The 13,492-nt window shown below is 42.2% G+C and overlaps 1 protein-coding gene across 1 annotated transcript; it reads right to left on the bottom strand.

The window, feature by feature from the left end:
- Positions 1-938: 938 nt before the first annotated feature.
- rab30 (RAB30, member RAS oncogene family) lies at positions 939-11,071 on the bottom strand. The gene is made up of 5 exons (XM_014163691.3): positions 10,922-11,071; positions 8,834-8,932; positions 6,651-6,734; positions 5,511-5,694; positions 939-4,543 (listed from the first exon to the last, which is right to left on the bottom strand). Exons 2-5 carry the CDS (start codon positions 8,924-8,926, stop codon positions 4,290-4,292), a joined length of 615 nt encoding a protein of 204 aa, XP_014019166.1. The 5' UTR covers positions 8,927-8,932; positions 10,922-11,071; the 3' UTR covers positions 939-4,289.
- Between the last annotated feature and the right edge of the window lie 2,421 nt (positions 11,072-13,492).

The raw sequence follows: 13,492 nt of genomic DNA, 5'->3' as shown, positions 1-13,492 counted from the left end.
CCGGTACGTCCTGTGCCTCCTTCCCGCACTCGCCCTGAGGTGCGTGCTACCAGTCTTGCGCCACCTAGGCCAGTTCCACGCATCAGACCTCCAGTGCGCATGCTCAGTCCGGAGTGTCCTGTTCCTGCTTCACGTACAGAGCCTCCAGCGACTCTCCCCAGTCCGGAGCCTCCAGCGACGCTCCCCCAGTCCGGAGCCTCCAGCGACGCTTCCCCAGTCCGGAGCCTCCAGCGACGCTTCCCCAGTCCGGAGCCTCCAGCGACGCTCCCCAGTCCGAAGCCTCCAGCGACTCTCCCCAGTCCGGAGCCTCCAGCGACGCTTCCCCAGTCCGGATCCTCCAGCGACGCTCCCCAGTCCGGAGCCTCCAGCGACGCTCCCCAGTCCGGAGCCTCCAGCGACTCTCCCCAGTCCGGAGCCTCCAGCGACGCTCCCCAGTCCGGAGCCTCCAGCGACGCTCCCCAGACCGGAGCCTCCAGCGACTCTCCCCAGTCCGGAGCCTCCAGCGACGCTCCCCAGTCCGGAGCCTCCAGCGACGCTCCCCAGACCGGAGCCTCCAGCGACTCTCCCCAGTCCAGTCTCCAGCGACTCTCCCCAGTCCAGTCTCCAGCGACTCTCCCCAGTCCAGTCTCCAGCGACGCTCCCCAGTCCGGAGCCTCCAGCGACGCTCCCCAGTCCGGAGCCTCCAGCGACGCTTCCCCAGTCCGGATCCTCCAGCCCCCGGCCGGCACTTCCATAGATTTTTAAGCTAGCAGTGGCTAAAGATAGTTGAAGTTTGTAGTGGCTGTTTTAAAAGAAAACTGAACCATGAATTACAGTTTCTCCTGCCCCATTGACTAGAACCATCTAACATTAAGTTGTAAAATAGTGAGCGACTCCTCCTTTTTAAATTATTATTTAAAAATGACCATTTGCAATAATGGATGAGTCAGAAACACGAGTCATGTTTAGTGTGATTATTTAATGTAATACAGGTAAGCCTTAGGTATTATTTTGTACACATAAAAGAAAAAAAAACATTAATATCCAAATAAAATGTAACAACATCCTAATGCTTCTCAACTGTATTCTATTGAAGTATTTTACTGTATTTTACTCCCTCTAGAGTCTCTAGACCATAGAAGGAAAAGTACGAGACAGAAACATGGGTAAACACCAAGTTTGACCAAGTTACTCGGTACTATAGCAGTCAAAAGACAACAATACCAGCTAGATTAACATTAGTTTTTAATCAAATAATGTTCAGGAGGAGAGAAAAAAAAAAAAAAAAAAGTATATATTACCGGTAATATAAAAGCAAAGTGCTAAAGTTAAAATACAGGCGTACAACATAAACAAGAAATTGAAATATTAAAACTACATTATCAATATACAGCAGATTATGATGCTGTGTAACAACAGTACACCATGGCAATCAGGTCTATAAAATAAAGCTAGAAGACACTCAAATATATGGCAGGAGCTGTAAGATAAAAAACACCAAAAGCATAAGAATATGGAATACAGTACAAATTATCCTGAAATCCAGACCTGTTTTATGCCAACATTACAACATTCCACAAGGAGTACAAGGAGTGGAATGTTAGCACAAACAGACTGGTACCCCAGGCTACAAATAATTCTGTTTACAAAACTAAAAATTCTAAACATTTTTTTTTTTTGCTTTCAAAGAAAAATGTGGTAATATAGAATGCATGACACTTTCAAATCATCGCAAGCATTGGGCAAGTGAACACTACAGATGTAGTCTCTTAATTTGATCACTCTTTTGTTGCTGAGAATTTATCTGCAAAGCAGGAAATGCAAACGTGTAGTAGGTTTTTTTGAGTTTTAAAAAGGCTTCTAAAAGTTTGTCATTTCCACTTTGAAATTTCAGATTCGAGTTGCCCTAACGAAAAATTATATCAACCCCCAACAACAACCCCCCCAAAAAAATTCATTAATTATAATCCACATAATAATTCACATTTCCTGTTATAGTTAAACATGACGTGATTGGTCACTCTAAAAATCACAATAGATCACATGAGATGTCATGGACACATCTTAATATTAGAGTACTGTTGATGTCTGGAAACAGCTGACACTCATTTAAATCTAATAAATGTATTTAGAAACAGCAGATTGCTCCTTTTTATTTTATATCAACTGTAAAGAAAACAAATACATTTTGAACTTAAATGTTGAAGTGAACTTATTAGTGTTTTAACACTTTGAAAAGTTGAAATATATTTTCCGTGCAGCTAACTAGATACTGACTAAAGGCTATGGATTAACTGAATAGTTAATGTAGTACATTATTAAATGCATTATCAAGTAAACAATGCATTCAAAAAATAAAATAATACAATTGGCGATACAGAATTCTGTTTAACTTAAGAATAAATATAATCTATTCTTGAGTACGGGTTTGATTTCATATTAGACAACATGAAAATGTTAAAATAAATGTAGCAGCAGGTAAAAATGTTGAGAATCTATTTTAAAACGAAAAAAATATATATATAGATTCACAGTTCCATTGTAATAACATGTGCAAACAATCAGACAAATACATTAAGGGAATTGTTACATTTAGTCATGAACACTGGTCCATTATCTGAAATGAACATCATCATTCATGAACACTGGTCCATTATCTGAAATGAACATCATCATTCATGAACACTGGTCCATTATCTGAAATGAACATCATCATTCATGAACACTGGTCCATTATCTGAAATGAACATCATCATTCATGAACACTGGTCCATTATCTGAAATGAACAACATCACTCATGGACAAAGCAGACAAAAACAATACTTCAGCTGCATCCCTATTCTCTATATATAAGTGCACTACTTTTGACCAGAACCCATCGGGGCTCATAGGGCTCTGGTCAAAGGTAGAGCACTGACTATATAGTGAATAGCACAGGATACATACCGACTGCTTTCTTTACCATGTAGCACTGCATTGCAATCAGGCGTGTCAAACTACATACACCAATAGACACTTGAGTAAATTGAGCCTAGAGACAAAATTACATGTGCAATGAATTTTATAATATTGATACAATTTGAAATGAGTTTAACCATACTGGGTATATGCTACTAGAAGGAATTTGAATTTTTACTATGAGCTCTCGGACATGAAGTGTACTGATGAGGAATAAACACAAAAACCCTTATTGATCACTTCTGGCAAATTGGGCTTTTCATTTCTTTCAATACTGTAAAAAAAAAAAGTTTTTTAAATGGCACCAATCAATTACTCAATAACCAATAGGTCAACTGAGGAAGCCTAAATCGAAAGGGTATATAATATCTATATATTAAAGTTGTGCATTGTATAGGTAGGCCACACTAACAAACAATTTCATGTAAGCATGCATCAAAATGTAAATGCATAAGTGTTTTGAATTGTATTTTATTTTTTGTTAAGCGGTTGAGTAGTTTCCCATTCCCACACATTTATCTATTCAAATCTTATTTATGATCATTTGTTGACAAATAATTTTTTTTTTTTTTTTAAACTTGAATTGGGCTGTACATGTCCTGTTTGTGAGGAAATAATTGTGGTGCTTTTGAAATCAGGTAACACTGCTGGTGACTTCTCCTGGATTTTCATTTTAATCTACCCCCACCAACCCACAGGAAGGAGGCACAACCATCTTCCCCCCCCCCCCCCCCGTTGAATGAATGAATGGTGTATGAATACATTTTACTCCTTGAACCTTTGTAAACCTCCCAATAACTCACATCATCTTGCAACAAGGCTCTATAGTACAATATGTTTCAATCCTGTTGCACCAGGAATACAAAGTGATGTACTCCCATCTAGTGGCAGCGACTTGTATTGCATCCTCTGAAACATATTTCTAATTCTCGCGAGGATAAAACAACAAAGAAGGTGATTGGTACAGATCATACTCTTGTTCTGTTGAAGGTATTAAAAAATAATAATTAAAAAGGCATGATGGAGGATACTCAACAAAAAAAAAAGACTGACATGTGGCACCATGGAGTCTGGACTGGAACAAACAGACAAAAAGACATCCTGCCAAATCCATTCCATTGTGTTAGGTCTACTTTGTAGTGTACTCAGCACAGCTGCATGGCCATAATACAGCTCAGGGTCGCGTTCAATAGGCATTAAACCTGGAAGAAAACGTCCCAAAACAGAGGGTAACCCGGAAGGTTACTGAGCTAAATCTGTCCGATTAAGAACCACCTCGCCCCGCCCCAGCCGTTGGTGTTGTTCCCTTATGAACAGGAATGAACACGACCCAACACTCTCAGAATCTGAACTAGTTAGTGCTGCAGCAGCCCAGGTAGCTGATGGTTTTTCCCTCTCCTGGCATAGCGTTAGCCGTGTCATTGTTGTCCAGTGTGTTCTGTTTGGCATCGCGGATCAACTCGCAGGCCAGATCCAGAAAGAGCTTCTCCACATTATCGGACTCCTTAGCTGACGTCTCCAGATAAAGCATGCTCTGGGAGTTCGCAAACTCTTCAGCTCTCTGCCTCACGACTTCTCTTTTCTCCGCTAGGTCGATCTTATTGCCTGGAGGGTGAAGAAGGACAAAAAATAAAATAAAAAAGGTAAATGACATTGAATGAAATACACTGGAAGAGAATGGACATGTTTCCCTTTAATAATGACCGTCAGCCATAGTGTCTAGTGAATAGGCTGATTTTTACAGTGTGACTTTAACCTCTCACCACTGACATTAAGCATCAACGACACTGTTGATCTTTTTCACAAGTTGTGTTCTTTGCCAAAAAATAAAATAAAAAAAGACATTCCAAAAAGGGAGTTATCTAATCTAAATATTTTCAATAGCAGATAGAATGGAAAGCGTCACATTTTTATATATATATATATATTTTTTTTTTTTACTTTTATTTAACTAGGCAAGTCAGTTAAGAACAAATTCTTATTTTACAATGACGGCCTACCCCCAGCTAAACCCTTCCCCTAACCCGGACGACGTTGGGACAAATTCTGCGCCGCCCTGTGGGACTCCCGATCACGGCCGGTTGTGATACAGCCCGGGTTCAATAACAACATACATATTATACATTATCTATGAAGCTTTTTCACTCTTGATAAAAATCCCTTCCCAAATTCTAGAGTGGACGCATGGTAACCTAACCCCGTGGAACAATTGCATCTAATATTAGTTTGTTGTACATTGTCTGATAAAAGTACAGAAATTAGTTACCGGTAAGTATATCTTTAGGACATCTGACCCTACCCTGATAAGCCAATAGCACATTTCAAGATGCCATCTACTTTAAATACCCGAATAACTTTTTGATTTCCTACGTTGAGCTAGTCCTTGGACTGATGACCATTGCTTTTGCATGGGGCTTGACCTTTAACCAGAGGGATATTGACATCAATGTGATGTAATGTGACGCACTGCTATTGGTCCACACTGAGTTCTGGTCAAACATAGTGCAACTTTCTAAACAATAGGATGTAATTTAGGACGCACGTTACTACAGTATGTGAACGCTAATCTCACCGACTAAAATAGTGACCACGGTGGTGTTGGCATACTGCTCAATCTCCCTCAGCCATTCCGGAAGGCACCGGAAGGAGTCCTCACACGTGATGTCATAGGTGAGGATGAGGGCGTTGGCACTCCGGTAGTAACTCTGGGTGATGGAACGGAAACGCTCCTGGCCTGCTGTGTCCCAGATCTGCAGCTGGAGGAAAATATAAAAAAAGTGTTCAAATCACATTATCACAGCTCTTTGTCCAGAGCTCCTTAGTCTGGGCATTCATTTAACTAATTCATTAGATTCCTTTACAGCAGGCGATCATCAACTAGATTCCTTTACAGCAGGGATCATCAATTAGATTCCTTTACAGCAGGGATCATCAACTAGATTCCTTTACAGCAGGGAGTCATCAACTAGATTCCTTTACAGCAGGGATCATCAATTAGATTCCTTTACAGCAGGGAGTCATCAATTAGATTCCTTTACAGCAGGGATCATCAACTAGATTCCTTTACAGCAGGGATCATCAACTAGATTCCTTTACAGCAGGGATCATCAACTAGATTCCTTTACAGCAGGGATCATCAACTAGATTCCTTTACAGCAGGGATCATCAACTAGATTCCTTTACAGCAGGGATCATCAATTAGATTCCTTTACAGCAGGGATCATCAACTAGATTCCTTTACAGCAGGGATCATCAACTAGATTCCTTTACAGCAGGGATCATCAACTAGATTCCTTTACAGCAGGGATCATCAACTAGATTCCTTTACAGCAGGGGTCATCAACTAGATTCAGCCGCAGGCCGAATTTTTTCTTGAGAGGATGGTCAGGGGGTCATAACATAATTACAAATAAATGTATAGACTGCAAATTGATCGCAAGAAGCCCGAAACAGATATAATATTTGACTAAAACATGACAATCCATTTGTATACGATCACACATATCTCTCTATTCTGCATGAGAATACTTTGAAACAGTTTTCCGAAATGAAAATCACTTGGAGCCGAGTTGCTGGTGTTTTTACAGTCTCAGAAAACTTGGGGGGGCAAATAAAATCACCTGCGGGTCAAATTCAGCCCATGGGACTCCAGTTGGGAAACCCTGCTTTATAGAACTCTAAAGTAATTGTACATGAAGTGTGATTGACAGACCTTTACTTTTTCCCCTTTGATCTCCACAGTCTTGATCATGAAGTCAACTCCTATGGTAGCCCCTTGTCCAGGCGGGAAAAGGCCCTGGGAAATGGACCGAAAAATTACAGAATTTAAAATATATATATTTTTTTCCCCCCGCAAACTCATTGATGAGACTGATGTACGATTACGACACTAACCTGAATGAACCATCTGACCAGGCAGGTTTGATGTACGATTATGATAATAACCTGAGTGAAGGGTCGGACTAGGCAGATTTGATGTACACTGCTCAAATAAATAAAGGGAACACTTAAACAACACATCCTAGATCTGAATGAATGAAATAATCTTATTAAATACTTTTTTTTTTTTTCTTTACATAGTTGAATGTGCTGACAACAAAATCACACAAAAATAATCAATGGAAATCCAATTTATCAACCTATGGAGGTCTGGATTTGGAGTAACACTCAAAATTAAAGTGGAAAACCACACTACAGGCTGATCCAACTTTGATGTAATGTCCTTAAAACAAGTCAAAATGAGGCTCAGTAGTGTGTGTGGCCTCCACGTGCCTGTATGACCTCCCTACAACGCCTGGGCATGCTCCTGATGAGGTGGCGGATGGTCTCCTGAGGGATCTCCTCCCAGACCTGGACTAAAGCATCCGCCAACTCCTGGACAGTCTGTGGTGCAACGTGGCGTTGGTGGATGGAGCGAGACATGATGTCCCAGATGTGCTCAATTGGATTCAGGTCTGGGGAACGGGCGGGCCAGTCCATAGCATCAATGCCTTCCTCTTGCAGGAACTGCTGACACACTCCAGCCACATGAGGTCTAGCATTGTCTTGCATTAGGAGGAACCCAGGGCCAACCACACCAGCATATGGTCTCACAAGGGGTCTGAGGATCTCATCTCGGTACCTAATGGCAGTCAGGCTACCTCTGGCGAGCACATGGAGGGCTGTGCGGCCCCCCAAAGAAATGCCACCCCACATCATGACTGACCCACCGCCAAACCGGTCATGCTGGAGGATGTTGCAGGCAGCAGAACGTTCTCCACGGCGTCTCCAGACTCTGTCATGTCTGTCACATGTGCTCAGTGTGAACCTGCTTTCATCTGTGAAGAGCACAGGGCGCCAGTGGCGAACTTGCCAATCTTGGTGTTCTCAGGCAAATGCCAAATGTCCTGCACGGTGTTGGGCTGTAAGCACAACCCCCACCTGTGGACGTCGGGCCCTCATACCACCCTCATGGAGTCTGTTTCTGACCGTTTGAGCAGACACATGCACATTTGTGGCCTGCTGGAGGTCATTTTGCAGGGCTCTGGCAGTGCTTCTCCTGCTCCTCCTTGCACAAAGGCGGAGGTAGCGGTCCTGCTGCTGGGTTGTTGCCCTTCTACGGCCTCCTCCACGTCTCCTGATGTACTGGCCTGTCTCCTGGTAGCGCCTCCATGCTCTGGACACTACGCTGACAGACACAGCAAACCTTCTTGCCACAGCTCGCATTGATGTGCCATCCTGGATGAGCTGCACTACCAGAGCCACTTGTGTGGGTTGTAGACTCTGTCTCATGCTACCACTAGAGTGAAAGCACCGCCAGCATTCAAAAGTGACCAAAACATCAGCCAGGAAGCATAGGAACTGAGAAGTGGTCTGTGGTCACCACCTGCAGAATCACTCCTTTATTGGGGGTGTCTTGCTAATTGCCTATAATTTCCACCTGTTGTCTATTCCATTTGCACAACAGCATGTGAAATGTATTGTCAATCAGTGTTGCTTCCTAAGTGGACAGTTTGATTTCACAGAAGTGTGATTGACTTGGAGTTACATTGTGTTGTTTAAGTGTTCCCTTTATTTTTTTGAGCAGTGTATAATATTGATAAAAACCTGAGTGAAGGGTCGGACTAGGCAGGTTCAAATCAAACAAAATGTTATTTGTCACATTCGCATTAACATCTGCTAACAATGTGTGTGTAGCGAAATGCTTGTGCTTCTAGTTCCGACCATACAGTAATATCTAACAACAACTACCTTATACACACAAGTGTAAAGGAATGAATAAGAATATGTACATAAAGATATATGAATGAGTGATGGCCGAACAGCATAGGCAAGATGCAGCAGATGGTATAGAGTACAGTATATACATACAGTATATACATATGAGAAGGTTTGATGTACGATTACGATACTAACCTGAGTGAAGCGTCGGACTAGGCAGGTTTTCCCAACACCGGCATTTCCTATTAGTACAATTTTGAACAGGTAGTCATAATCTTCCATGCTCATCCTAAACTGTTGAGAGAAAGAGAGAGAAAGGGTGGGGGAGAGAGAGAGAGAGAGAGAGAGAGAGAGAGAAAGAGAGAGATAGAAAGAGAGAGAGAAAGCGAGAGAGAAAGTGAGAGAGAAAGAGAGAGAGAAAGAGAGAGAGAGAGAAAGCGAGAGAGAGAAAGCGAGAGAGAGAGAAAGCGAGAGAGAAAGAGAAAGAGAGAGAGAGAAAGAGAGAGAGAGAAAGCGAGAGAGAGAGAAAGCGAGAGAGAGAGAAAGCGAGAGAGAGAGAGAGTGAGAAATAAAGGGGGGAGAGAAAGTGAGAGAGAGAAAGAAAGAGAGAGAAAGCGAGAGAGAGAGAGTGAGAAATAAAGGGGGGAGAGAGAGTGAGAGAGAGAAAGAGAGAGAGAAAGAGACAGAGAGAGAGAGTGAGAAATAAAGGGTGGGGGAGAGAGAGTGAGAAATAAAGAGAAAGAAATCAATGGATTGAATAACAGAATATTCTAGGTCATTCTGCAGAGGTAAACAACAACACGTGTGGACGACCTAATACAAATACTGACCTTGCATAAAAATTATTCTTTATAAACCTCCTGTATAACGTACTGTTTTTCTACACTGTCTCTTCCTACCGTTTCCTTGAGCATAGTTTAGATAACGTCACCGATATTTTGCATAGCATAAGCGCACAATACGGAATTTAAGTAAAGGTCTATTCCCCCCCAAAAAAGAGGTGTTGAGTAGTTCTGCATTTCATCAACAGCGGCAATAGCTGCTCTTGAAGCTTTCGAGATTCTACAAAGTGAAATAAAACAACTGTTGACATTTAACCAGTATCTGACAGTAAGTGTTTAGTTCGAAATGCTGCCTTTTTATGCATCACATCAAAAGAACCATTGTGTTTCCCTGAAGCACATTCAGTGTTTTTCCTCTTGAAGGATCCAAGATGTTGCTATGGCAGAGCCTAGTGTGCATGTGTCTTTATGGACTGGTTGCCAGGGGCTAATGGTGTGATGCTGGGAAGACTGCAAGGAGAAGTCCGCACACACACACACAGAGAGAGAGAGAGAGAGAGAGAGAGAGAGAGAGAGAGAACAATCCAAGCCAACAACCCCTTTAGCTAGCCACTAGTTACTATCAAATTACAGCCTCGTAACATATGCATTGGAAATAGCACGCTATATTTGATCCTACTACTGTAATAGCTAGCTATGTATTAAATATCATTCAGTGGTTTCTGCTTTGAAGTAGGCCGATCATGTGGCATGCAAACCTGGAAAAGAAAAGACAAATTGCATGATGCGGCTAGATTTAAGTGATGGCTTAGCTACTTTCACGGGTTTCAACTGTAATCTTACTAATGTTAGTAAATTTACTGACACGTATCCAATGATACCAAACAAAATGTATTGGCCGTCCATAACCAGAAAGAGCTCTGGCTAAGGTCCCCAGTCCCCCACCCAATTCATAATTACATGAAAAAATATATATATTTTCCTACTTTCATTGTTCTATTCTATAGAATATTAATATTTCGATATTACTAACACTTGATTACAAAAAAAACTATCCAATCAGTATTCGGCAAACAAAGACTAAGGGTTATTATTTATCTTAGAATAACAAGACTATAATATTTTCCAGGGAGGGTTTGCATCAGTGGCTAGCTGCAGTATATGTTAACTGGCTGGGTGCATTGATTTAGCCACCTAGCTAGATGGTCGTTTAGCTTTTCAACATATCGCTCAACTAAACGAACTATTTTTTTATATTTTTTTATGCAGCTTTTGTAGTTGTTATCTAGTAGCTACAAACTAAGATCCCATCTCAAAATGCAAACAAGCTAGTTAACTACCTAGCATAGCAAGCGATGGTTTCCCCCCCCTAGAAAACAGCTACCGTACGTCCGCTAGCTTTTAGCTAGGTACCTAGTTAGCTCAGTCGCTAGCAAATATGCTTATTATGGCAATTGGCTAGCTAAATAATCGTGCCATTTAAAATACTAACTATACTTACCAAAAACGTGGGGATATTCCCCCGACTTCAAAGTATTTCGATATGCATTCAGTCTGCTCAGCAAAATCGGCAACAGGGTTTTTTTTTCCACCAACAGTGTTGTTCACTCAGCCTCAGCAACAGCAGCAGGCTTTCCACTAGTTACCACAGCCACACATTCTAAATGGGGAATATCATTCAAATGTATTAAAAACTAAAATGTGCTTCATTTAAAGGTTAGGGTTAAGCATAAGGTTATCGTCGTGATTAAAGTTAGATTTAAAATCACATTCTTTTTTTAAATATATATATATATATATATATATATATTACATGAACAGTAGTCTCTTGGCTACTATGGTATGGTATGCACTGTTTATTGCATATTTGTTTCCTGACCAGCCATTGAACTAATACACAAATATGATGATGATGGATGATAGGGAGTCATCAACCAGGGTTATTACTACATCATTACAGAATGAACACGGCTGTTCATTGATTATTTAATGCCATAAGTATCTATCGATTTATCCTGCTACTGGTCACTATTACTCCCCCACACATACCCTCCTACTGTTTGTTATCTATCCTGTTGCCTAGTGAATTTACCCCTACCTTTATGTACATATCTACCTCATTTTATTTTTTAGTCATTTAGCAGACGCTCTTATCCAGAGCGACTTACAGTAGTGAGCGCATACATTTTTTTCTCCGTACTGGTCCCCCGTGGGAATCGAACCCACAACCCTGGCATTGCAAACACCATGCTCTACCAACTGAGCCACACGGGACCTCAATGACATTTACATTTTAGTCATTTAGAAAACACTCTTATCCAGAGCCACTTACAGTTGGTGCATTCATCTTAAGATAGCGACAGTAGATGAGACAACCACATAACACAGGCATAGTAATTACATTTTTCCTTAATAAAGTAGCTATCAGCAAGGTCTGAGCTATTAAAGTCAAGTTTAAGTGTTAGTTCACGAGGTGATGGGGGTGGGGGGGATACTGTGGGATGATTTAAGATACCCCTTGAAGAGGTTGGGTTTCAGATGTGTTCAAAAGATGGGCAGGGACTCTGCTGTCCTAGCTTCAGGGGGAAGCTGCTTCCACCATGGGGGTGCCAGGACAGAGAAGACCTTGGACTGGGCTGAGGGTGGGAGGGCCATGGGAAGGTTTAACAAGAGGCGAGCTGCAGTGTTGCAGGGGTTTGATGACACAAGCAGGGAGCCCAGCCAACAGCGAGTTGCAGTAGTCCAAACGGGAGATGACAAGCGCCACTTCCTGTGTGAGGTAGGGTCGTACTCTACGGATGTTGTAGAGCATGAACCTGCAGGAGTGAGTCACTGCTTTGATGTTTATAGAGGACAACAGGGTGTTGAACAGGGTCACGCCAAGGTTCTTTGCACTCTGGGAGAGGGACACCATGGAGTTGTCAACCGTGATGGAGAGGTCTTGGAGCGGGCAGACCTTCCCCCGGGGAGGAAGAGCATCTCTATCTTGTCGAGGTTGAGCTTGAGGTGGTGGGCCGACATCCCATCTGAGATATCTGCAAGGCATGCAGAGATGTGTGTCGCCACCTAGGTGTCAGAAGGGGGAAGGAGAAAAGTACAGTGCATTCAGAAAGTATTCAGACCACTTCACTTTTTCCATTTTTTTTTTACTTTACAGCCTCCTCGTCTGCCACCACCATGCTTCACCGTAGGGATGCTGCCAGGTTTCCTCAAGACATGACGCTTGGCGTTCAGGCCAAAGAGTTGATTTCATCAGACCAGGGAATCTTGTTTCTTATGGTCTGAGAGTCTTTAGGTGCCTTTTAGAAATCTCCAAGCGGGTTGTCAGGTGCCTTTTACTGAGGAGTGGCTTTCATCTGGCCACTCTACCTTGAAGGCCTGATTGGTGGAGTGCTGCAGAGATGGTTGTCCTTCTGGAAGGTTCTCCCATCTCCACAGAGGAACTCTGGAGCTCTGTCAGAGTGACCATCGGGTTCTTGGTCACCTCCCTGACCAAGGCCCTTCACCCCAGATTGCTCAGTTTGGCCGGGTGGCCAGCTTTAGGAAGCATCTTGCTGGTGCCAAACTTCTTCCATTTAAGAATGATGGAGGCCACTGTGCATTTGGGGACCTTCAATGCTGCAGACATTTTTGGTACCCTTCCCCAGATCTGTGCCTTGACACAATCCTGTCTCCGCTCTCTACAAACAATTCCTTCAACCTCATGGCTTGGTTTTTGCTCTGACACGCAATGTCAACTGTGGGACCTTATATAGACAGGTGTGTGCCTTTCCAAATCATGTCCAATCAATTGAATTTACCACAGGTGAGACTCCAATCAAGTTGTAGAAACATCTCAAGGATGATCAATGGAAACAGGATGCACCTGAGCTCAATTTCGAGTCTCATAGCAAAGGGTCTGAATACTTATGTAAATAAGGTATTTCTGTTTTTTATTGAATCAATTTTAGAATATGGCAGTAACGTAACAAAATGTGGAAAAAGGGAAGGGGTCTGAATACTTTCTGAATGCATTGTATCTACCTCAGTGCTTCAAAAACATGTTTTTATTGCAAAATATTTCCAACCATTA

The sequence above is a fragment of the Salmo salar genome, chromosome 20 (genome assembly GCF_965601325.2).
Source record: "Salmo salar chromosome 20, fSalSal1, whole genome shotgun sequence".
Taxonomy (NCBI): domain Eukaryota; kingdom Metazoa; phylum Chordata; class Actinopteri; order Salmoniformes; family Salmonidae; genus Salmo; species Salmo salar.
Note: the sequence above shows the minus strand (reverse complement) of the source record. Positions and strands in the feature narration are given on the sequence as shown.

Excerpts from the sequence above, each read along its gene's own strand:
- rab30 (XM_014163691.3), bottom strand. The coding sequence starts at position 8,926 with ATGAGCATGGAAGATTATGACTACCTGTTCAAAATTGTACTAATAGGA. Across the intron at positions 6,735-8,833 it reads TAGTCCGACGCTTCACTCAG|GGCCTTTTCCCGCCTGGACA; the intron begins GTTAGTATCGTA and ends TCCATTTCCCAG. Across the intron at positions 4,544-5,510 it reads CGTGGTCACTATTTTAGTCG|GCAATAAGATCGACCTAGCG; the intron begins GTGAGATTAGCG and ends TTCACCCTCCAG.